Consider the following 25,292-nt stretch of genomic DNA (forward strand, 5'->3'; position numbering starts at 1 on the left):
CTCCAGTGCCTGTCACTCCTGCGAGGGCAGAAGCACATTGAGGTACTCCTCAAGATGCTGCCTTAGGCCCCTGCGACAACCCTGTGCCCTCACAGACTGTTGAAGCCTTGGCCCCGGTGCCACTAAGAAGCCAGCATCCCCATCCTAAGGACAGGCCTAGCCCAAGGTTAACAGTAAGACCCACATTCTGTTGCTTCATTTTCCTATTAAGCTCTGGGTTGCTGATTGAAGCAAAATTCCAAAGTATTGACACACCACCACATTGTTAACACGATAGGGAGGATTTGATTATGGGAGAACAAGTCCAAAAACAGTAAATTGACAAAAAAAAAAAAAAAAAAAAATCTGGGGCCTTGCTTCTTAAGGCAGCTTTTGTGGTTGCATTCCTTTATTTGATGTGGTTCCCTCCTTCTCCGGTGCCAAACGGTGCAATGTGGAAAAATGATGAAGTTGCAAAAAGGGCCAGGGAGGGGGCAGGGAGAGATAGGGAGTGAACAGTTTGGTAACAAGAGAAAGAAAGCAGAGCTTAGGGATCAAAAGCATAGATACCTGTTTCTCCAAACAGGAAGAAAAAAGAAACATACGAATTTTGTCCCTATTCTTGGGGAAAGACTTGCCAAGCTGTCAGCGGACGCCTTTCAGGCCAACCCAGGCCCAGCATAGTAGACGCAAGAGAGGCCACGAGCTGCCTGCAGGTGAGAAAAGCAGGAGTGAGAAGTCAAGGCTGAGCAGCCTGGATTTTACCTAGAACAGCAGGGTTAACCTGGGAGGGCCGCGGGGAGGGGGTGGAGAACAAAGGCTGCCTTCCATCATCAGATTATGGGACCGAACACGTCTTAACACCAGCCAAACTTGGAGGCAAGTCCTACGGCAAGCATTGGAATCTAAGTGAGGAAAAAGGTTTCCATGCACAGACAGGATTTTATTTATTTACAATTTTTAGGCTGGGCAGCTCTTCTATTGTGTGGTTTGTGAGTACCCAAAGTGACATTTTCTGAGTTTTAAAATTATCTCTTTTTGCACTGTGAAAAGAGCATATATGATTCATCTTAATATTTCTGTGGATCAGTCACTAACTCACAGCTAGTATTTTGGGTGGGAGGAAGGCTTTTGTAGGCAGCTTTTCACCTAGCATAGAAGTAAAAAGCACCAGAATATGCCTCAAGCTTCATTCGAAATCATATAAATAGCTCCCTCTAGCAAAGTTCCAATCCAGGATCATTATGAGAACTCCCACAGTCCACGGGTTGCGGGGTGCTCACCTCAGCCTTGCCTGGAAAGGGCTAATGCTAGTGTTTTACCTGCTGATTGAATAGTCTCCCAGAGGTTTAGCCAAAGGGCCTGCTTTTCCAGATTTTGTTTTGTTGTTTTTGCTAACCTAACCTAAGTCTTTCTGCCTGTATTTCTCCTGGATATTTTTCTTACCTTCAGTATCTGTAAAACTGTCAAATGTTCCTATAAACCTAGACCAAGAGTCAACAAATTGCAGCCCGCTGGCCAAATCCAGCCCGCAACCTGTTTTGTGTGACCTGCAAGCTAAGAATGACTTTTCCATTCTTTAAACGGTTAGACCTTTAAAGAATAATATTTTATGATTTGTAAAAATTATGTGAACTTCACAATTCCGTATCCATAAATAAAATGTTACGGGAACACAGTCATTCTCACTCACTTCTATGTTGCTTTGTCTGTGTTTGCGTTTGTGCTCCAGCATCAGGGTTGAGTGGTTGGGACAGAGACCTTCTGACTGCAGAGTAAGCGCTGTCTACGCCTGGCCCTTCACCATGGCTATTTTGAGAAGATATAGATGTTTATTAACATTTAACATCCAATTAAAGTCCATTTTGGAAATTTTGCTTGCCTATCTTTATCTGTGTTCATTCAACTTCAATACCACAAGGACGTATTGAGTGCCTAGTAACAACTTGGAATCATTATTGGTGCTGATGTTGCTGTTAGAGCAGTGAGGAAAACAGGCAACCATCCCCATTCTGGAGGAGGGAAGAGTAGTGAGAGGAAACAATAAACAAATATAATATGTATATTGTCTTATGGAGAGATGTATCCTTGATAAAGTGTGAAACAAGAAGGGGTACCAGAAATGTAGGTGGGATATTTTAAATCAGCTGTCTTGGAAGCCTTCCTGAGAAGGTGCTATTTGAGTCAGGCCTGAAGCAGGTAAGGAAGCAAGCCCTGCAGATGGTTGGGAAGAAAGTTCCCAGCAGAGGAAATAGCAGCACAGGACCAGTGCCTCAGGTGAGAGCAGCCCCAGCTTGCCCATGGGGTCAACAGTCCAGATGCCTCTGGTAGCTTGCCCTAGGCTAACTGACTGTGTGAGAGAGGATTCAAGGGTGACTAAACGCCAGGTTGGAGCTACCATTGACTGAAGTGGGAGAGCTGTAGGTTTGACAGGCAGGTGAGCTAGCAGGTTAAGGGTGCAATACATTTTAGACATCCAGGTGGAGATGCTGAGGAAGCTCTCAGTTCAGGAAAGGTCAGAGCTAGAGAATAAATTAGGAAGTTGTCAATATAAAAGAGATAGGTGAAGCAGTGAGTCTGGCTGATATTCAGCTGCAAGCGTCCTTGTCCTTCTCCTCAGGACACTCTCACTCTGTGACTGAAGAATCTGCTGGGGTTTTTTTTAAACTGAAATTTTTCTCTTGCGCACAGTTGGCAAAGCATCACGATCTGCCATTGCATCTCCTACTCCACTTCCAGGTGGATGCCCTTTTACCAGTAGATATTCTGGGCAGCCTGAAGACCTATACTTTTCTGATTGGGGCAAAGGCTGCTCAGTGTGGTCCATGACCTGTGGTCTGAGGTCCAGAGTTCCTAACCTTTGATTTAGTGCCTTGCCCTGTTAAACAGCATCTATGTCCTACTGGTCAGCCCAGACTGGATTTCATCTTTGCCTTGTTTTACCTTCCGGATACCTGAATGTAACCATACTTCATTTTGCCCACATATGCACTTCATCGTAATCACTTTTTTCCAGTTGTTTCTATGAATAGCCTGTCTGCCATACTGGATCTTAAACTCCTTAACAGCATTTACATTTTCTGCAACTTCCTGATGTCCACTGTGGGAGGCAATCCACTTTTCCCGCAGCCATACCGATTCCTAGTTCTTGTTGTGCATCCTCAGGGTGAGGAGCAGAGCTGCAGTGGGAGGCCCTGAACCGGCATCGACCCAGGACCCTGCTAGCGTGAGGATTCCCAGTTCCACCTTATCAGTCAGCTTCTCTGCTATGGACAGCTATCTGAGTTTTTAACAAACTCTTCAGATTATTCTTATGCAATCATGAAAATTACTAGTTTAGTACTAGTTTTATTATTTCCAGTTTTAAGACCATGGGCCAGTTAGCCATCTTAAGCCTCCGTCTTTTCATCTCTATGAGGAGAATATTAAAACTTGCTATCTACTTTGTAAGACTGTTGTGGGAAACAAATGAGGAACTTTGGGAACAAATTATAAGGAGTTCCGCTCCAGTACCCTGGCTGGTCTTATTCTGATCTCTCTTCATTTTTGAGTGTGTGAGCGCAGCTTCAGTTCCCTGCAGAAGAACTCTGAGCAAAGAGACCAGTGATACGTACACGAGGTTGCCTATTGCTATTTAATTCCCTCAGCCTTTAGTAAATAGGAATTGGTAGATACCCTTCTCTGCCTTGGCCATGCAGAGAGAGATTTTTTTCTTTCTAATTCTCTGCATCTTCCTTTGACCATTATCAAAACTTATGGGCAATGAGGAGAAGGGAGTTGAAAAAGTGTTCCTGGATTTAGTCTAGGGTAACAATTGTATGCATTGATTACACCCTCCCCATCTTTACTGAAGAGTAATTGATAAAATTGTAAGATATTTAAATTGTATAGCATGATGATTTGATAAGTGAATGTATTGATTTCTTTCAGTAAATATGTTTTGAGGGTAATTCATAAGAGAAGTGATCTCTATCTATATAATAGCAGAGCAGTAAAGCCAGACATTGAAGCTTCAAAATTACAAATATAGAACAGACTCATAGTCTGTTATAAACACCTGATGACAGGTATTTGAAAATAGTTCCACTTCTTAAAAAAAAAAAAAATGTAGTGGAATCAATTGCAGGTAACAGGACAAGATTAAGATGCACGAAGAGGAAAAAGCCCCTCTCTTATTTGTTCGTGTCTTGCATGCCAGGCATCGTAAGTAGTTCATACCAAATCTTAATGGAACATCTGCTAATTCGTTGTTGTTGGGGGGGGGGCACGGTTAACTCTAAATGCTTTTCCACATGCTAACAAAATCCTGATGGGGGACATCTGTGAAGACTGCTGTCCCTTACAGGCTTTTTTGAGATGTTAACAAACTCAGAAACACACATTTCTGGACAAAAGTGTGGCTAGTCTTCATGTTGTTAGACATTCTGTTTGCAATTATAATATTTCCATCTTTTCTATTTCTTGAAATATAAAGTTTCCTTGCATTCTGCTTCCACTCCGTTAAAACAAAAAAAGTCCATCAAATCCTTTGGGCCTCAAAGTTCTTGCCTGTTTCTGTGGGCTCACTTTCTGACAATGAAAAAGGCCCTATTCGCTTTATTTTGGGCACCTAAATAAGTTTAATAAATGTTCCTGGAACAGCTTCAGGGACTCAGTCAGCCTGGCATCTGCCCGAAACCCGAGCTGGAGGAGCCTGCTGGATCTGGCACATGTGGAGCCGATTGTCACGTCTGTAGATAGGGCTTCAGAAGTCACAGAAGTGGAATCTGAAGAACTACAACAGGGCTGGGTTTAGGGCAGAGAAACCTGGCATCAGGTGCCCATGCCCTTTATCAGAGAGTTCTCTAAGCTCCACCCTTTTCATCTGCAACATGGGGCCACACCTCTCTCAGGATTGGTATGAAGAGATGCTTTCATAAAGGAAAAGGGCTTGATACATAGTTAGTGCTTTGTAAATGGGTACTAGTCACTGCTCCATTCTGTGGAGAATTCACTTTACCAACTAAATCCTTCATGTTGCCTTTTAAATTCTTCATTTATTGCGTGGCTAAGTGGAGAACAGCTGATCAAAATTATCCATAAAGTTTGCCTTCATCTAAATTTTTCTATTTGTAATTCCATAACCATCTAAATAATTTAACTTAGTAATTTTAAGTCCTTTAGATTTGCTCCAAAGAGGGACATTTTCTGTGTGATTATGTGTATTATGTGAGAACATTTTCATTTTTATGCATCCCTCCAAAAATGGGAAACAAGAGGTGGAATCCAGGAGTCTAGTAAAGGCGTGATGTGTGCTCCATGGGAACATGGCTTCCCTCAGGAGGCAGCGTGGCTGGCTGCACACGGGCCACAGTGGGCCCCTCTTCCTGGTGATGCCCAGACGGTATCCTACTTGTAAACTTGACCTGTCATCCTGTTTTCTCTTTTCTTCTGCTAATCATATAGTCATGGAAATTTTCTCACTTTGAATTACAACCTGAATTTAACTGAGGGAGGGTGAGAATCTTGAAACTGCTCAAAGTTAAGTTTATGAAATGAGGTGAGGGCAAACAGCAGGTCTTTGTGGACTTGTTTAGCTAGGAAAAAAATATTCAGTTCAGGGGGTGGGGGGCATTTCTCCTTGATTGAGTATTTATGTACTTCTGGGTTTTCAGTGCCTATAAATGCTTTTTTTTAATCCTATGAAGTTAACTTGTTGTGACATGATATCTTAAGATAAGAACTGAGATGACAAGGTGATGAATTTTATAGATAAAAGCTATCTTGAGGATAAATTCAACCTCCTATGCCACTGTTTTAGTATCTCAGGGATATCTGTAGATAGGGATTTGTGTTTTAGATTCTAGAACAATTTCATTTTTCTATGAAAGAATTTCTAATGAAAAAGGACATAGATTTTGGAAGAAGAAAGACTGGGGCTCAAGCCCATCGTTGCAACTTTTTAAATAATATTGCATAAGATCATCAGAGTCTTATAGCCTCAGTTTTGTCATCTATAAATTGGGTCGATTAGTCTACTTGGCAGGATGTTCAGAGATAATGAAATGCCTACTAGAAATAAATAACAATGACTTTCACTTTATTATAGTGACTTTCCTGGCAGGCCCCCAGGAAATATACTCTGGCATTATAGTATGCCCCAAATTCTTCAGGTCTAAGGCATTCCTCTTCTATATGGGGAATTAACAGTGATCGCATTGTCACACATCCGGAGTGGGAAACCCAAGTCCATAAACAGAGTTAGGCAGGAGGCTGGTGTTTGTTGAATTGAAGCCTCACTTTAGCTTAGGACTCAGTGGCAGCTTGGAAGTTCTCATCTGGGAAGTTCTCCTTTTCCTTGCTTCAGGCTTCAACTATCCCCGGAATCATGCTGGGGAAGAGGCAGTCAGGTCAAGAACCCAATCCAAAGGCAAGAACAGGACTTTGAGGCTGACCCAAGTGTCTCTGACAGCAAGCACCTTGACGTGACTCTTGGACAGAGAACCCTCAGAAGAGGCTTTCTAGAATGAAGTCTTGGAATGCTTGGTGCTATTTTAATATTAGTGTGGCTCTAATTCTTTCTCTAACCCTGTAACTCTTGAGAGAGATGAGTCTTCTGGCAAGTGATGTTCTCCCCAGCGCACTGATGAGTAAGTTGAATAGAACCTAAAAGAGCAGATCTGGCAGAAGCAGGAATGACAATTGAGAATCATTGGCCCTTCTTTTTTTCCAAGTCATGTTTTGCTCATTTTAGGCGGCCAGTAAGGTAAAACCACATGAGGGGGAGGAAGTTACTGTTCCAGAATGGATCAAAATCAAAATCTCATTGTTCCAAGTCAAACTTTCATATAGGCTGACTCCCTGGATTTTTTCTGTGTCAAAATGTTCAAAAATATTACCTTTATGCACTGTAGCCAAGTCAAGTCTCCAATATCGCGATGCTCTGAACAAAGTTCCTGGGGGCTCTATTAGCCATACTTGTGTGGGAAAAGGCAACCACGTATTTAGCATGGACAGTTCTTCTATTGGACTTTCAGAACCAGAGACAGAACTGCAAATGGTTACCTTTTGCTCTGTTTGACTCCCTGTTAGAAAGGTTTCTCAAACTCTGCCTTTGTCCTTTTAATTTATGTTTACAGATTCAGTTTCAGTTCTAAGAATTATCAGCTAATTTCATGTTTCATTTCAGTCCATAAGAGGCTAAAAGGTACTTTGTCATCAATACAATCCTTTTCATCCTTTTCTCCTCCCAAATTCAGCCTGAAACCCTGTTGCACCTTTCCTCACTCTTACCTCTGCTTTCTCTCTGTACTGCTCTGGAGATCAGAAGAATTAACAGCAAGTGGTCCCTTTCATCTCCGCCTCACCCCTTCCCTGCCCCTGCTCAGCCTTTCAGTAGGTTAGTCAGCCAGCCCTGCATTCCTGGGAATTACTGAGGGAGCCCTGGAATCTCTCCACAGGGTGAGTTTTCTGTTGTGCATGTTTGGCCCAATGTATTTTGATTTATGAATATTAAATAATTAGACATGACAGGCCTTACCTCCATCTTGCACCCTTTAAAAACATAAGAGCTCTTTTATTTCATGGCACTTGACTTTGTTTATTCAGCATGATCAGGGCATATTCAGGCTATAGCAAGCCTGTTAAATATTTACCCATGAGGCGGATATTTATACATGAATCAGCAGCACTTATCAGTATGTGATGCTGGAAGTCAGGTTCAGTACCCGCAGAAGCGAAGAAACTACCAAGTGAAATAAAGGGTACAGAAGTGTCCTTTTAAAAATAAACTCTCAGTTAAAAGTATCCTTCATAGAAACTGAAGTGCTTCACACATTGAGGCTTATCCTACACAACTAAGTCATTCAAAGTCAGATGTGACAGAGTGGTTGGTACCTCGCATCCAAGCGCCAGTAAATCTTGTTGCTTGGTGGGGGGAGCACTGAGAAATGAATAAAGCTGCTGCTGTGTGGAAAATGAAAGGGAGTGGAGCTTTGCAGCACAGTGCCTGCATGCACAACGTTCCGCACGCCTCTAGAAACCCTTCAGCCTGACTGGAATCCATACCCAGCCCATCTTTGTAACCCTCCTGTTAAAATTTCCCTGCTCTTATGGGCGAACATACTTCAGCAGAATCAGCATGGACTCTGGAAACAGACAGACCTGGCCATTTTCTAGTTGTATGAACCCAGGAGATTGCTTCTGCTCCCTGAGTCCTGATTTCTTCACCTGCAAATTACAGTGAAGATTCCCACTGTAGTGAAACATGGGGTAGATTAAATTAGATCATAAGAAAGCACCTAGCCACAAGTGTAAGTTCTTGTATCCCCTGAAGCAGAGTGCAGAGACAGACCTGGAAATGAGACGGGACAGTCTTTAGACTATCTCCTCATCTGCTTCTTCAATTTTTGTTTAAAGGCCATTGTTTCCCCAGGGGAGGGGGCGCAAGAGTGATTTAAATTCAGAGGATTACTATAGATTCTTCTCCTTTTTGTTGATGTCATTTTTATTTTCCCCATCATCCCTTGTGTCCCCTGTCCCTGTCCCTCTCTCTCCCGCTTACCTAAGAGACATCATGGTGTTTATTCATTTCTCTAGTTTTTATACTTTGTTTTGTCAAATTGTCTGCTATCCAAATGCCCAGCATTTGTTTTGGCATGCTCACTTACTTTACTACACATAATTCTGTCAAACTCCCCCTATTTTTTGAAAATGACTGTATTTCATCTTTCCTTATGGCTGAATTCCATACTATGGCTAATTCCATACTATCATTTCATCATCTGTTGATGGCCATCGAGGCTACTTCCATGTCCTGGCTATTGTAAATACTGCTGCTGTGAACACTGGAAATGTATGGGGTTTTTGTATTGATGATTTTGTGTTGTTTGGATAGATGCCCAAAGTGTGGGGTTGCTAGGTTGTACAGTATTTCCATTTTTAGGTTTTTTAAGGTAAGTCTAGATTGCTTTCCATAATGGTTGCACCAGTTCATGTTTCTACCAGCAGTGTAATAGAGATCCTCTTCCTCCTCATCCTCTCCATCACTTGTTGTTGGAGGTCTTTTTAATATGTGCCATTCTCAAGACTGTAAACTGACAAGTCGTTGTGGTGTTAACCTGGACCTCTCTTATGGGAAGTGTCATGAACATTTTTTCCATGTGTCTGTTGGCCTCGGGATATCTTCCTTGGTGAATCATTTGTTCATATCTGCTGTCCATTTATTCATTGAGTTGCTTGCTTTTTCAGTGTTGAATTGTATATTTTTTTAAATCTTGAATATTAACCCCTTAAGTTAATATATCGTGTTATTATCTCTCCCATTCGATAGGGCTTCTTTTTAATCTTCTTGCAGACACAGACTCTTCATTCCTTGTATTCAACTTCATGAATGATTAAGAACTTATCCTGTAATATTTTATACAGGTCAAAGTCCAATATAATCGACTTCCATTCCAAATTATTATTTTTTTGGTGGAATTTTATTATGCTAAGGATTATTCTTTTAAGTAACCTATGAGAAGACCAGATCCTGTATTCTCTGTTATACAGCTGTTTCATCAATGGCTACAGCATATAAATACTAGATTTTTTGTTGTTATTATAGAATTTTCCTCTTAATTGGTTTTCCATCTTAAAAGAACATTAGAATCTTCTAGTTAGATGTGTGCCCTCTGTGTACTGCTTACAAAAGAGAGAACAAAAAAACTTTCCTCTACTTCACAAGCAGTTACGGGAATTTCCTTAGTCTTCTTCAGACGTTAGGTGAAATCTTATGCAGTGCCTAAGCACAAAAGGAAATGGTGGTCTTGCCTATTTCATGTGATTGCAAAAGGTAGAAGATTCATTAATTATAATCCTTAGTCAATTGTTGCCATAATTTTCTCTGTTGTCAAAATTGTGCTTTTTATGATCTGAGTAGGAAAAATAAAAGGTATGATCTGAGCAGGAAAAAGTGAATATTTCTGCTCCATGTTGATTTTCTCACGTCACCTAGGTTTTATTTATTTGTTGGAATTTTTCATCCCTGCCGGTAAATAAATATATTACTCATTTTTACCAGGAAAATGAATTTCAGAAATCTATAGTTAATAGGGAGAAGGGTGGGTCTGGAGTCCTTTCAGTATTTACATACATTGCTTCCTGTATCACAAACTCTAGATTGAGTCTCTCTGCTCTGAACTATTTAGGAATGGTTTTCTAGGCTGTTACTATGAAGCATTTTGCTTCTATTTACAACCTTGTACGGTGGGGACTTGGGTAATGAATAATCACAGCATTAAGGGATTTTAGTGGTCTTTTGAGATCTCATTGTATTACAGAGATGGCTTAAGGGCCTTACAGAAATATATACATTAAAATACAATTCAAATAATGAAACAAATTAGGGCCAAAGGAAAGTGAGAGTGAGAAAGAAGATGAAGTAAAGATTAAAGACGGTAAGTAAAACCCACATGCTGTATGACTCTAAACGCTTTCTTTTAATAATCATATGCTGGTTAATTTAAACTTAAAGGGGAATCTCTGTGATGATTTTGTAAACTATGTAAACTATTTCTGGATCAACATTGGGTCTTAGTGTTTAGTTCGCTGATTTCTGACTGTACCTTCTTGTTTAGATGATTTGAATTATCAGTGTTCACTAGGACTAGTAGCAGAATTGCTACCCATGTTGGCCCATAGATATGGAACCATGTAGCTTGGTTTCTGAAAATGTTTAATTAGTTGCCACCATTTAAAAATCTCCATTTTAGTCTCTCCAGACTAAATAATTTGGATTTCTGGCTTCACTTGAAAAATTACAATCTGGTGAGAAAAGGCTTGTATTCCCACATGTCAGAGGTCTGCTGTGGCTGAGCAATGTTCACAGAATGTCTAGTTCCTTAGAAATCCACTTGGTTCATACCACCTGTTGGAGTTCATGGCCCCTGACCTAGACCGCTGCCGCACACTAACAGCGAGGAAACTAAATTGCAAGGAGGCTGTCCAAGGTCACAAAGCTGGTAAACTGCACAACTGTCACAGTGTTACACCAATGCAGTTTAGTCCAGGTATGGTGTTTAATGAATGACCTGCACTGTGCCCAGCTCTACATTGGACATAATGAAGAGTACGATTTCATTAATAGGCACAATCCATTAATAATAGTCAGACATTGAGCCATGCCAATCAGAATTTGCTAAGTTGTACTGTTGGGTAATTAAGATCATTAGTTGTTAGTCACACACAACATGAACAGATTGAGCAACATGGATTAAAATAAGGAATGTTATCATAAGCAAAGCCCATAACGGTCCCATCATCATTCATGCAGGTAGTTGGTGGGGAGACTTTTGATAAGAGAAGCCAAGTATGCGTGGGGGTATCACTTACATTGCTTGAGCCCTAAGAGACATATGTCCATTGTTCTGTTGCCCTTTCAGTGCACTTGGAGGCTCCTCAGCGCTTCATATCCCAGCTTTTCCAGGAGGAGGATGTCTCATTGATTATGTTCCGCAAGTGTGCCACCTGCTCACCAACAAGGTAAAGCACGGCCCTGACTTCCCACCTTGAGAGACAGACGCCTTCAGGCCTCCAGGGGAGCGCAGACCTGGCAGAGTCGTGCAGGCCCGTCCTCCTCACCCCATCTTAGTTTCAGAAACAAGTCCCGCCTTGTACCTTTCCTGCTCTGAATAACAGCTGGTCAGTATCCCTGTTTCTCTGCCTTGTTCTTACTCTTCTAAGGGTTCTCACGTCCTGTCCCGGTCTTATCTCTTCATGTTTTTAAATTTATATCTGGAGATTTAAAATCCCCTCTTTCTTGAATTTCAATGATGCCCTTTCGGCTAGATCATTCCCCTTTGGGTTTTAAATTTTTGAACGCCGTTGTTGACCAGTGAACTAGTAGATGCCCGCATGTGTGTGTGTGTGTGTGTGTGTGTGCGTGCATTTGCCACTAGTTGATGTCAGGGCAAGTCTGTAACACTTGTCTTTGTCTCTTTTTGCTTCTGTCTACCTCACATTTTAAAGTCAGTTCTTGGTTCTCCCTAACATGGCAGGAGCAGTTCAATAGAGTTCTGCTCACAGGGGCAGGATTTTTAGGTCAGCTGGTCTTAACAGCTGGGCACGTCAGCGCATCTAAAGCCATCTCCTAGCTGCATTAAGGAACCACTATTTGGCAAGCAGCTGAGTTTACAGTAGTGGTTGTCAGATATTCCTGAAAAGTATTAAAAATATAGTTGTTAATGTCCAGCCAATATATATACCTAAAAACTGGAGCTACTAACCCACAAGCAATACTGACTCTTCCCTCTCCCATATGGACGGACTTAACTTGTGTAATTCTAGCAAAAGGGCTATTTTCTTTGCTCCTATTGATTTGTTCACATTGGCTTGGAAAATAGATCCTTTGTTTATCTCTTTCATTCAAAAGATAACTCATGTCTAGATAGAAAATATTTTTAAAGTATCATAATATTTCAGAGCCTTCAGCATTATTTTTTAAATGCCAAAGAAACTAAAATCTGGCGACTTTGTGGTCTTCATGCTTGGCATAGATTCCAGGCCATTTCACTCTCATGGAGTGGCTGCTTGTCATGGGCCAGATTCCCCAGCCTCTGCCCTCCTCTAGAACTGATCAAAGGACAGAATTCTTATTTACATTGTGGAACTTTGCACTGCTCTCAACTCTGTGTCCCAGCATTATGGAGAAAAATGCAAATTTAGCCTTCCAGAACCAAGACATCTTTTCACATCTCTCCAATTGAGATTAATTTCTAGTTATACATTTTCTTCAAAAAATTATAATACTGTTTTCCCAGAAATATAAGAATCAGTCAATTTTACTTATCTGGTTCCCTTTCATTAATTTTACTTGTCTTTAAAATTGATGTTCTTCTGTTTGCTACAAACGAGGACAGTATGGCTGCTTTTAGAAACAATCTCTTCAAATGAATTTCCATAATTACGTTGGATCTATCTTTATAGCCAGTTTTGTTGTGGGTTTCTGTTAAAATGGTTTTCTGTTTTAAAAATCAAGTATACAGAACTGTTTTCATCCCCTTTTTAAACAAAGCCACTTAAGCAAACTTATCATCTGTTTTTCTTTTCCCAAAATAACATTAAGCCTGCAAAGTAAGCACTGTTTTTGTAAATTGACATAAACCCTATTATATAAATAGAATTGTTCTACTTTAAAGGGTATAACATGGCTATCAGTACCAATTGTGTCAAGGTTATTTCAAGCACTTTATCTTGGACTTTTGTCAGCCATGGAAACTCGGTGTGACTACAGCCAATATAAACCATCTTGGGGGTCTCTCTCTTAGAAGGAATATATTTTTTTGTTAAAAACTGATGGATAAGTTACTAACTTTCAGGTGTCTAATTAGTTCACAATTTTTTTTTTACAGAGACTATCACTTGGCGATAACAAGGAAATAGAAAAAAGCAAAATTTCCTGTTGTAACACTCCTTATTCTGAATACTAGGGTTTGTTTGTTTTTTAATTAAGCATTACCCTGCCTTTTCAATAGAAATTGTGTACACAATCACCAAATAACCCTATTTAATGAGGGGAAGATCCTTTTTCTGGAGATATCTAGATGTTAAATGCAGAAGGAAGGTAGAATTTAAAAATCATCATTTTCACATCTTAGTGAAATAGTTGATTCGGACAAGAATCTCCAACAGATCCTAAAACCATTAGGTGAAGAGGTTGGGAAGTAGATCTCCATGCTTCAAGAGGTACATCCATGGACCAGCCATGATGCAAAGAGGAACCTTTCCTTCCCAATGGAGTAGTTTGACTCTCATCACCTTAACCAATGAGCAAATTCAGTATCACCTGTGATACAAGATGTTTCTTGCTAAAAATACCTAACAATAAACTAACCACAGCTTTCATTCTAACTTCCAATTTATAAGGAATACAGAGGGTAGAGGAAGAAGCAAGGAAACAACCAGAGAATCTACAAGGACATTCTACAAGACAACTAGACTTCTTTGAAGAGCCTGTGTCACATGTGCTTGTGCAGGTGCACACACGGACATGTGGACACACTCTTAGGGATACTGTTGTACTAGATAAACACCTGGTCCCTGAGTAAACCCTGCTTTATGAAAAAAATATTTTCAGGATAGTTGAGAAATTTTGAAAATGGACAGGGTGTTAGATGAATTCAGAGAATGATTGCTAAGTTTGTTGGATATGATAATGGTATTGTGATTATGTGGAAAAATGTCTTGGTTTTTTTTGTGATGCATGCTGAAATATTTAGGGGTGTCTTGATATCTCTAAATCTTTTGAAATGTTTCAGAAATATTGATTGATAAGTTGATAGGTAGATGCCTGGATGAAGCAATTAGGCAAAATGCTCATAGATTTTGAATATCAGTGAACAGTATATGAGTGTTCGCCTTACTATTCTATTTCTCTGAATCATTGAAATTTTTCATAATAAATCATTTAAAAATGTCCTAGTCCACTTCTCAACTTTGGGTTTTGATTCCAGGTGCAGTATGTGATTCAAGGATATCACAAAAGAAGGGAGTATATTGCTGCTTTCCTCAGTCACTTTGGCACGTAAGTGCTTCTTTGTTTAAACTATACACCAACACACCGACAATGCCCTGGCTTCCCTGGCTTCATGCAGGGCTTAATTAAGAAAATAGCACTTAGTTCTTACATATGATATCTTTTCAATGCTGTTTTGATTCTTTTGGATATGTTGCTTACACAAGGACTCCCAGGGAGGCATTTAAAACATTTTATAATCACTTGTTAGCAAATAATAGAATCAAATATCTTCCTGGGAGCAGTAGTAGCATAACGAGCCCCAAACACTGTACTAACAGTGGCTGTAACGCTGCTGATCTGAAGTTCTTCACAGTCTACACAGCACGTCCCCTCCATCCCACAGCAGTCATGAGGTGATGCACGCTGGCACTGCTGCATTTTACTGAAGGAAACCCCGAGACTCTGAGGAGTTCAGGACCATGAAGGAAGCCACACACCTGCAAGAGATCCAATCAGGGTGGGAACCCAGTTTTTCAGGACTTGGGTGTCCTGACTGGACTCCCCACTCCTGAGATGTGAGAAGGAAATCTAGCCTTAGACACCAAAGTAATGAGTCACACTTGGGATTAGAAGTGGGGAAAAGGCCCCACCCAAAAGGAAAACGGAAGTAAGTAACTGCAGTGACTGGTGGGCATCTCCTCCTGCTGCTGTCCTGAGCACCTGCCTTTCCCCCGGAGGCCAGTGGTGGTGCTGTTTTGCAGCTCTGTTCTTAAATGACGTCAGGGGCCTTCGCAAGTGGCTACTTGGAGCTTACTTAGCTCACTTTTTCCTCAGTTTTCTTTAAAAGCTGGAGCGTTCTACCTATTTGGGGGAACTGAACACTAAGAGTTTTAGTATTCTGGTTTTATCTCATCTTATTCTTCTGCAGAAGACGGTTGATACATACATAAAAATATACCTAATAATGCAAAAATAAAATTTCAACGAGGCAGTGAAATTGGAAAAAAGGGGAAAGTGGGACTAAGAGAAAAGATAAAATCAAGAACCAGGTTTGCTCTTCCTTGGGATGTGATTTTATAAGTTGTGGCATAATTGTAAGCAAAATTTCTACTACTCAAAAAAATGTCAAGAAATTTTCTCATTTTCCTTTGTGAATTTTTTTATGTCTCCAAAATAGAAGTGTCAATATCTAAACAGTATGACTGTCTCTCACTTGAATCTTATTTAATACTTAAAATTTGCTTCAGTTTTTATGAACATTTTTTAGAAAGTACTTATGATACAAACAGTGGTTTATAAATGACACCATTGGTCTTCCAAGTTTCAAGTAGACGATCCTTAATAAATATAATGAAAATGAAGCAGTTAGCAGGATTACCTCCCGGGGAGGGGGTGTGCCCCACCTACTCCATTAGCATGCAAGAAAAAGATGAAAATTATATTTATAGCTATTTTTAAATCTCATTCTTTTTGTCTGTTTTATTATGCATATGATAACGTAACATAGTCATATATAAAACTACTCAATGATATATCTAGGCACTACTGTTGCACTATCTGCATAATAAAAAATTCTGTGCTTGGTTTTGCGTATGGGTTGTAGAGTAAAAAAAAAATTAGATGTCACCATTAAAACACTGAGTTAAATTCATGAAAAGCGTTCCTTCATGAAAAGGAACGCTTTTCATGAATTTAAACTGGTGAATGAAATTACTGACTTAAGTCAGAAAGTCTGAATGACATCCCAGCAGTCTTCAGGCAAACCCCTTAACCTTCAGAGCTTACCTTTGTAATGGGTGCAACCATACTTGCTTCTGAAACTGAGGAGAAGGCACCTAAGGACAGCAGAGGCCTCCTCACATGGATGAGAGGGAGCATCACTCCTGGCCTCAGTGGTGTAGTAGTACCACCTTACTCTGACAGCCCCGGGCATGGGGAGGGAGATGGGAGCTGAGCTACCAGAATTCTGCCCAGGCCCTTGACTCGTGAGGTGTGCTGCTCCCACTGACACCCAGCACCCACCCAGCTAACTACTCCCTGCTACTTTGTTTTGAGCCCAGTGGGGAACACCGGAGAAGCACAAATGAAAAGGGTCCAAGTACTTTGGAAGAAAATAATATATAATTCTGAGCTTAGTGATATTGTCACTGTTTGTTCCCATTTAGTGCCTAAGTGAAAATGAGACTCATCACGATATTGACAATATGGAGAAATTCTAGCACCATTGCTGACCCGATTTCTTAATTTGTCCTTTTCTTCATAGCCAGTAATTAACATTTGCATAGCAAGATATGGTTTATCTCACTTACTTTCACAATCCCATAATGAAATTTGAGAAAGTATCATTCTGTTTGTTTCTAGAGGAGGAAACTGATGCTCCAAGAGTCAAATGCTTTGCCTGAGGTCACAACAGCTAGTAAACGACAAAGCTGTAACTCTAACCTAGGTGCTCTCATTCCAAATCCCAGGTCCTCCCCACAGTAATGCTTACTTGCCTTACATGCATCTCAGAATCAATAACCCTGACTTTGTGAATATATTCCTACTTGGTTCTGTCTCTTTTATTCCTTATGTTTAGAGGTGTCGTGGAATATGATGCAGAAGGATTTACAAAACTCACTCTACTGCTGATGTGGAAAGATTTTTGTTTTCTTGTACACAGTGAGTATATTTTTGCTATTTATATGTCAGCATCCATTTTAAAATGTATTAACTCATATGTGATAATGAGCATGAGATCCTTTAGTGTCCTAACTTGGTTCCTTGTACTTTTGCATAAGTGTATTTATCACAATCTTTAAGGTATAGTTTGCCCCTCAAGGCAGGCTTTGCAAAGTCGATAGACATTTTTGATGGTCAGGATTGGGGTTGGGGAAGGTTGTTGCTTTTGGTATTTAGTGGGTAGAAGTCAGGGATTTCACTACACATCCTGCAATGCACAGGATAGCCCTCTACAACAACAAAATCTAATGCAAAATGTCTGAAGTGCTAAGTAAAGAAATTAAGAAATTTAAGAAACCTTACCCTAGAATAGCTATCTGTTTCAAAATATCTTTTCTGTATGAGGCCTCAAACTTTCAAGATTATTTGAAACACATTTGCTTTGATCATTTGGTTATTTTCTTTATTAAATGGAAGATCTACAACTCTGATAATATATCTTACAGTTGGGACAATGTTTTATTGTATTCCTGGCCACACTTTTCTGTGATTGTCCTTGTATAGTCATATTTAAATGTATGTTGTGTTATGTTAATCAGTTAGTCAATAAATGTTGATCCAACTTTTTCTTGATGGATAAAGTCTCTTTAGTTTATTTATTTACTACATAAGAGCCAGAGGCCAATGGTGCTAGGTTCAAGTTGCATGTCAGCCAAGATCTTTATTTTTTAGTAATTTGTTAGGCAAAATGCTTGGTTTTCAAGTCAGAGGTAAAGGAATTCCACCTCTCCCAAGTCTAGTTAAGAAAAGTTGTGAGGGGCCTCCCCGGTGGCGCAGCAGTTGAGTGCTGGGTTGCGAAGCTGCCCGCAGCCTCTGCAGCGCCGGTTCAATCCCCGGCTGCTCCCCGGCCACCAGAGGAGGGTCCCGCATGGCGCACAGACCTCTCCTGCCGCCCACTGCTCCCCTCAGCAGTGTACTTTGGTCCTTCTGCCTGCTCTGCTCCCCACTCTGGCTCTGGTGAATCCTCTCACCCTCCCGCACTTCTGACTGTACCCAGTGCTTGTATAAATAAATAAATCTTTAAAATAAATAAATAAAAATACATGCCTCTTTAAAAAAAAAAAAGAAAAAGAAAAGAAAAGTTGTGAGTTTGGGTGACGTACATAGAACTACCCTAGGCCTTAGTAAACTGTTTCAGGAAGAGAGGCTTTGGCACTATTTAGCCACAAATAGTGGCTATCTGTGTAAAGATACTCACACAGATATAAAGATATAAATATCTTTACACAGATAGTGTAAAGATTGACTTGTGAGGCTTTTTCTTCCCCCAGCAGATTTAGCATCTTGATTGTGATTTACGTAGGTTAAAATAGTTCTTAAATTAGTTTGTATTTCCTGGTTTTACACCAACAGATTGTAAGGGAGGAAATCCAAAAATGTCCTTAGTGGTAAGAGAAAAAAGCCTCTAATTAGAACTTTACCATGGTTATAGAGATAACCAATAAAAGTATAGCCAGCCGCTCTCAGTTACAAAGATGATCTCAGTTATAGAGATACAAAGATAACTGAGAGTTGACTATACTTTATGGAGTTTGTTCTCCCTGCCTTTTAAGTGTTCCCCAATGATAGACATGTAGTGCCTCATATTGAGCAAACAACCAACAGCATGTCCTATATTGAGACCGTGTAGGTATTAGGTCTATTAATTATGTGCATGAATAAAAAAGAGAGTTGGAGAGGTAAAGATTTTAATCTTGTAACTAATTGCATGACCTTGTTCAAATCATTAGGACAAGCCTCTCTATTCTTTAGCTTCCTTGTGGCCACCAGGGATCTGATTATTGAGTCCTGTGGAAATGTTGACATGGCGCTTAACCTCTAATACAAGACCAGGTACAAGAGGAAATCTCAATAATCAAGACCTCCTCACGATCTCCTCTCTGGTCTCTGCCTTCTGTGGCCCCACTGAACTCAGCCAAATAGCGGTGCTTCCAGTTATCACTTCAGGTACTGACTCTGCTTTTCCTCTGTGAAATCCCACTTTCCACTTCAGCCCACCTCTGTCTGGGGTCGGTGGTTCTGTTTCTAAACTGGTAACCCAACCCCGGGTGTCCTTGTTTGTCTCATAATCCTGGACACTTGCTAGAGTGACTGATCTGGCGCGTTTCCCCTGGTCTGGTGTGTAACACAGCTTTGCAAGAGAGATCTATCCCCTGTCCAGATGGTGGGAGTGGCAGAGGCCTCCCAAGGTAACTGTGGGAAGGACACACAGAAGGATAATTGTAAACTTTTTTATTTTTTTGTGGGATCCTCGCTGATGGCTGGGGATTGAACTGGCGCAGCAGAGGCTGCAGGCAGCCTCGTAACCCAGCGCTCAACCGCTGCGTCACCAGGGGAGGTCCAGGACAATTGTAAACTTTAAATCAGATGAAAGCTTCAACCAGTTTTCTCATCAAATTGAGGCATAAAGGACTTGGTCCCATCCAGAAACTGTTTTCAGGAAGGTTTCCTGGCCATCATCTAAGTGACGTGACATCTCAAGTCTTTCCTAAAATTGCTTTGGTCCCCTAGTCCTGGTTCTGCTTTCATGTCTGCTAAGATGAGCTCAGATCATATCAGACGTAAGGGAAAACAAATATTCTTGGCATAGCTCATTCTAACCTGTGTTTACAGATGCTCTTCTGTGGGTGGCCAGCAAGAGTGATGTTCAGGGGTAGAAGAGCATCCCCCTATCAGCCCTGCCGGCTCTCTGGTTGGCACGTTCTGGGTTATAGCAATTTGTATTCCTTTGGAAGGTCTAGTACCCGACGAACATCTCCATGGTGCGGTGTGTCCATGCTTCTCACAACTCCTCCACCTTCCTCTTAGCTTTTCCAAGTCAGACTTGCAAAATTCAATCCCAGAGTCCTCTGTTCACTTTCACCCTCAGAAACAAAGAACCCCCAGATGCTCATTAGAATAGCTACACGGAACCTAGGGATTTGTTTAATTTACTTTCTCCGAAGTGTTTCCTTGGGCTGTTCTTCCTTTGCTCCCCAGGCTGTTTGCTCTTGTCTCTTAGGTCACTGCCCACACTCCTCTCTCCGGGAAGGTAGGACCTGCTGATGAATCAAGGGACTTTGATGCTGTTTCCTGCTCCATCATTAACGCACAGCCCATCTTTAAATAAATTATTTCCACCCTTTAACTTCTTTCTTATATCTAAAATGTTGGACTTGGTACATCAGAGCAAAGCTTGGTCAGAGAATGTGTTTTATTCAGGCACGCATTAAGCTGCTGACATTTACCTTTCTTCGGAAGCATGTGCTCCCTCGGTGACAACACCCGGGGATCACTTGTTCCCTTTTATTTCTCTCCATGAAAATGGGGAGGTGAATATGGGGTGACAGAGACTTTACGTTAGAGTATTGCAGTGAAGTTTTCTGAGCTCTCAAGAATGTGGAGAAGAGAGGACCAGTGGGCGACTTCACTGCTCCAGGCAGAGTGAAGACCTAGCAGGGCGCCAGGTGACACCTCTGTGCTCCTTGCGCGCTGCTCTGCCCACGACGGGAAGTCTCTGTCCATAGGGCAGATGCTGGCTTTAATCCCGAGCAGATGGCGTGGTCGAGAAAGGAAGCGTTCCTCTCTCGAGGCAGACAACGCTGATCTCAGACTCTGCCGGCGCGTGCGGAAACGAGCATGCTCCAGGGGACACCGCTGCACACCCTCTGGGACTCTGAGGAGCCACTGCAACTTCCTGGCCTCCTGACCGTTCCAGGAGTAGGGGTCATGACCATGTTGTGGCCATGGAGCTTTTCTGTCCCTTGTTCCTTCTTGTTCCTTCCTTCATCTGTTATCAGTGTATTGTAAGATTTTAAACCACAGCAGGATCGGGAACTTGGTCCCATCCAGAAACTATTTTCAGGACAGTTTCCTGGGCATCATCTAAGAAGTATTTGTGATGGCTATATAGGTAATGTCATAGATGCCAAGTTTTAACCTCTGGAGCTAGGTACTGTCTTCAAGCCTGCAGTTTTTCAGAATGCTGGTGACAAGAACACCAGTGAGAAAGGCAGTAGCTCTTTGACATGGGATACAAGAGGAAAGGGGACAGCTGCCTAAAGAAGCAGGGGTGCTGCTTGGAGGGGAGGGGATCAAGGTCTGTGGCTTCAAGGCAACACAAGGGGCTCTAACTATATGAGAAACTCTTTCCCCATTACCTGTAAATCCTTGACAAGCTGACCCTCTGGGCCCCCAACCTGGACCATCGGCCTTGTCTTCCTGGTCGGAATTACCTATTCGACCATTTCTGACCATTTGCTGTTTCATTTCATTTTCTCATTTCTTACCCTAACCCAATCATTTTAAGTGAGTTCTGGGTTTACTCTGTACTGTGTGGCATCCCAGGGAATATAGGAATTATCTCCGAATGGGCCTTCAGACACTTAAGAGTCAGCACAGGGTCGGCAGACTACTGCCCGTGGGCCCCATCCCACTTTACCCTGTTTTCATATGACCCTCAGGCTAAAAATGGTTGATATATTTTTGAAGAGGTATTAGAGAAAAAGAAAAAGACACAACAGAGATGGGAAAGATAGAGGTGACAGCCATCCAGAACCCAGGGGGCGTGTCCAGCTCGTGCACAGCTACAAAAGACAGCTAAGCACATGCACGCACCACCGTTGCTAGAGCACAGCAGACTGGAGAGGTGTCCTGAGCATATGAGGCGTGAAGGACAAACAAAGCTGGGGCCAGATCAGCTAGTGCCTCAGACAGACCTCTGTGGATCCATTAGGACTAAGTAGTAACAGATACTTGGAAAACAATAGTTTAAGCAAGATAGAGCGAGCTCTCTCGATCTTTGTGTGTGTGTGTGCACACACCCGTGTGTGTCAGACAGACAGACACACACACACACACACATACAGCCTGAAGGTAGGCAGTCTAGAGCTAGACTGGCAGATCCACGGAACCCAGGTTCCTTTCAGCTTTCTGCCCCATCATCCCTCAGGTGAACCTTTCTTGTTCATGATCCAACACAGCTGTTGGAGCTGCAGCCATTACATCCACAATCCAAGCAATGGAACAGAAGACATGGTTGGACAGAGACACCCCCTCCCATGTGCTGAGACTCACAATGAGTCTCACACACCACTTCCACAGTTTAGTTCAAATAGCCTCAGCAAATGAGCCAGAACAGACTGGAAAGTGTCATTCTTTAGCCCAGCTGAGATTTCAACTTAGTGAAGTTACCAAGGATTTGGGATTTTATTCACATCAAGTCCCATCAGGAAACAGAGGTCACATCACACAGGTCGCTAGGGAGGAGTTAATGGAAGAACCGTGTCCAAAGTGGACACACCATGGACAGGGTTAAAGAAAACCCAAAGGGACGGGTTGTAACAGCAGGGAGATGTCACTTCCCCTACATCTGTGTTGGCAAGAGGAGAGTGTGGTTACCAAAAGCTGGAAGAGCTCTAGCTGCGGCTGCACTAGGGAGCTCCTTTGCTAGCCATGCAGGAAGGGTTATTTCTCCTTTTGATTCTACTGGTTTTATTATTAGGTACCTGTACACTTACAATCGTTATCTCTTTCTGATAGATCAACCCTTTTTATCATGATGGGAAGTCCCGCTTTGTCTCTCTCTGATGTGACCACTCCCACCCCAGCGGTCTTGTGGCCAGCGTTTGCTTGGTATACTTTTTTCCACCCTGCCACTTTCTGCCTCGGTTTTTTATCTCTTAATCTATATGTGTCTCTTGTAGACAATACGTGGTTTGGGTTTACTTTTGTATACATCTTAACAATCTCTACTTTTCAAGAAGTTTAACCCATTGTCATTTATCCATATGGCTGCATTTGGGTATTGATATTTGTTTTCTGTTTGTTGTTCCTCTTTTACTCCCTTATTTTGTGTCAAATAAATGTTTTCGGCATACTGTCTTAACTGCTTTGTTGGTTTCCTTAGCTGTATTTTTTTGAGTTTTCCTAGTGGTTTGTGCTGGCGATTGCAGTAAGCATCTTTAACACTATCTACTTAACATTAAATGACCTGAGTCTGGTAAAACATAACAGTTTTTGCAGCAACATGGATGGCACTGGAAGGGATCATGCTCAGCGAAATAAGCCAAAAAGAAAAAGAAAAATACCGGATGGTCTCACTCATAGCAGGAATCTAGAAAACTTAAATAAGGGACCAGGAAAATGAATAACTATAAGAAAGTGAAAATCAAAATCAACAAAAAACTATGAACCAGAGACACTTTTGGGGGGGGGGGTGGCGGGAGGGGAGGGATTGGGGTCAGAATGAGGGGGTTGCAATTGTATGGGGAATATAAAAATAAAATTTATTATTTTAAAAAAAAACTTAACAGTGTCACTCCTTTCCCTACCCCCCTTATTATTGACATATGTGTTACAGTGTAAACACAACAATACAACCTTATCTATTATTGCTATAAATAATCATATTTTCAAAAGAAATTAAGAACGGAGAAAAAAAGTCTAGTCTGTCTTTGTAGGACTGACTGTTCTTTTACCCCAGTTCATAGTTGCAGAGGGAGGTGGCAAGAGTTATTTAATCTAGTGGGTGATGAGTTTCTTTCTTATTTTTTTTTTTTTCTGTTTTCAAATAGTTAAAGTTGACACAGATTTCTTAAGATGATTGTTTTGGTACTTGTCTTTATCTTTTCATTCATTCATTCCAGATAAGTTGCTATTTTATTTTTCAGAGAATCAGTTTTGGGTAAAAAATTCTTTTTTCTAAAGTTAAAGGAAATTGACACCAGCAATTAAGTCAATTCGGTTAATCATTTAAATAACTCTTTCCTCATAGGCCTATCCTGAAGGTCAATAAGTTAGAAGTCAAGGCAGCTTTTAGAATCTTAAGTAAAAATCAGAAACTTCTGTTTATTGCGACAGATGCCAGTCCAAACTCTGATTTTCAGGCCACGTGGCTGCTAATATAACCAAGGAACTCATTGGCATCCATGTGGTGCTGCTTTTCCCCCACCACTCAGAATCTGTCAGAGGAGTAGCCCGTGCAGTTCCTCAGCACAGCTGGCCACAGAAACAGCATCTTGGCGAATGCTCGGTGGCAACTCCCAAACTGATCTTTTTCAAAAGTTGCTTGCTTTTTTATATAAACATATCTGAAGAGCAGATCAGAATCAGCAAAGTGACTAAAATTAGGAACCACAATGTTATATATTAGAATTCATTTCAAGCCAAGTCTGTAATTGCTACATGCTAATTTTAGAATTAGCGTGTTTACCTGAGGTCAGGCATATATGAAGATTTGTGCTTTTTATCATTTTAGTAGTAGTAATTATCAAAGCAGCAGAAAGTAAAATTCAATATGAACAAAAAGAGAAACCAATCCGTTCTCTAGATATTGTTCAAAATGATAAAAGAATATGGAAAAAAGATAAAGTCTGCTTTCTAAATGCCTTTTTGCTCTCTAGGGCCCTTTAGATACTTTAAACATTTTGGTTAATTTTTATCCTGGACTTCCTCGCAAGTGGTCAACTCTGCTGGTCCAAGGGGTTTTCATTTTTTGATTATACACACAAGCGCACCCTGTTCATGTTTTACAACTCAAATAGTTCTAGTCTTTTAGCCACCACTGTGACAGTTTTGATTCAAATTGAAACTTCTATTTCATCTGAGTTTACCTACAGAAAGTCTTTTGTAATTTCTGACAGTGGATTTCAGAACTTTTTTCATTAATCTGCTTTGGATGGACACGGTGTCTTCACACTCATACCTTCATGCTGACACCTTTCTAATGATCTGAATGGACTTCTGTGGGAAGGAGGCGCAAGCATTGCCCACCGTCATGCAATGATTACCCCACCCCCACCACCCCCGGCCCCGCTTACATCTGTGGTGTGAGTGTTTCCAGTGGTGATTACTGACTAAAGTTTTCACTAAAGTGAGTTTGTTTGTCTGATCTGAGAAAGCTCATGAAAGCTCCTTCAGTGATTTTGACTTAAAGAATGTGTGCAGCTGTTTTAAAACTAACAAATTGTAGCCCAAGATACCATCTAACTGAAAGCAAGCAAGCTGTTTCTGAAGAGTGATTTTATAGTATTGATCTACTTCAGTATAACCTTGTCTTGGAATTGATTTTAAAGTACTAACAACACTGATATGGAGCATGTGCATGATTTTGGTGCAAAACTTTGCTATTGTTGCA

At 41.1% G+C, this 25,292-nt stretch overlaps 1 protein-coding gene across 3 annotated transcripts in view; it reads left to right on the forward strand.

Moving 5' to 3' along the window:
- BABAM2 (BRISC and BRCA1 A complex member 2) overlaps nucleotides 1-25,292 on the forward strand; it is a gene marked incomplete at both ends in the record, with an annotated part of 352,443 nt that overhangs the window by 255,778 nt on the left and 71,373 nt on the right. For all 3 annotated transcript variants that reach the window (XM_084235977.1, XM_084235976.1, XM_084235978.1), the window contains 3 exons: nucleotides 11,382-11,481; nucleotides 14,451-14,521; nucleotides 17,034-17,116. In XM_084235977.1, the coding sequence (XP_084092103.1) occupies nucleotides 11,382-11,481; nucleotides 14,451-14,521; nucleotides 17,034-17,116 (254 nt within the window). The remainder of the gene's footprint in view (nucleotides 1-11,381; nucleotides 11,482-14,450; nucleotides 14,522-17,033; nucleotides 17,117-25,292) is intronic.

Source organism: Talpa europaea, assembly GCF_964194135.1.
Source record: "Talpa europaea genome assembly, chromosome: 6".
Taxonomy (NCBI): Eukaryota; Metazoa; Chordata; class Mammalia; order Eulipotyphla; family Talpidae; genus Talpa; species Talpa europaea.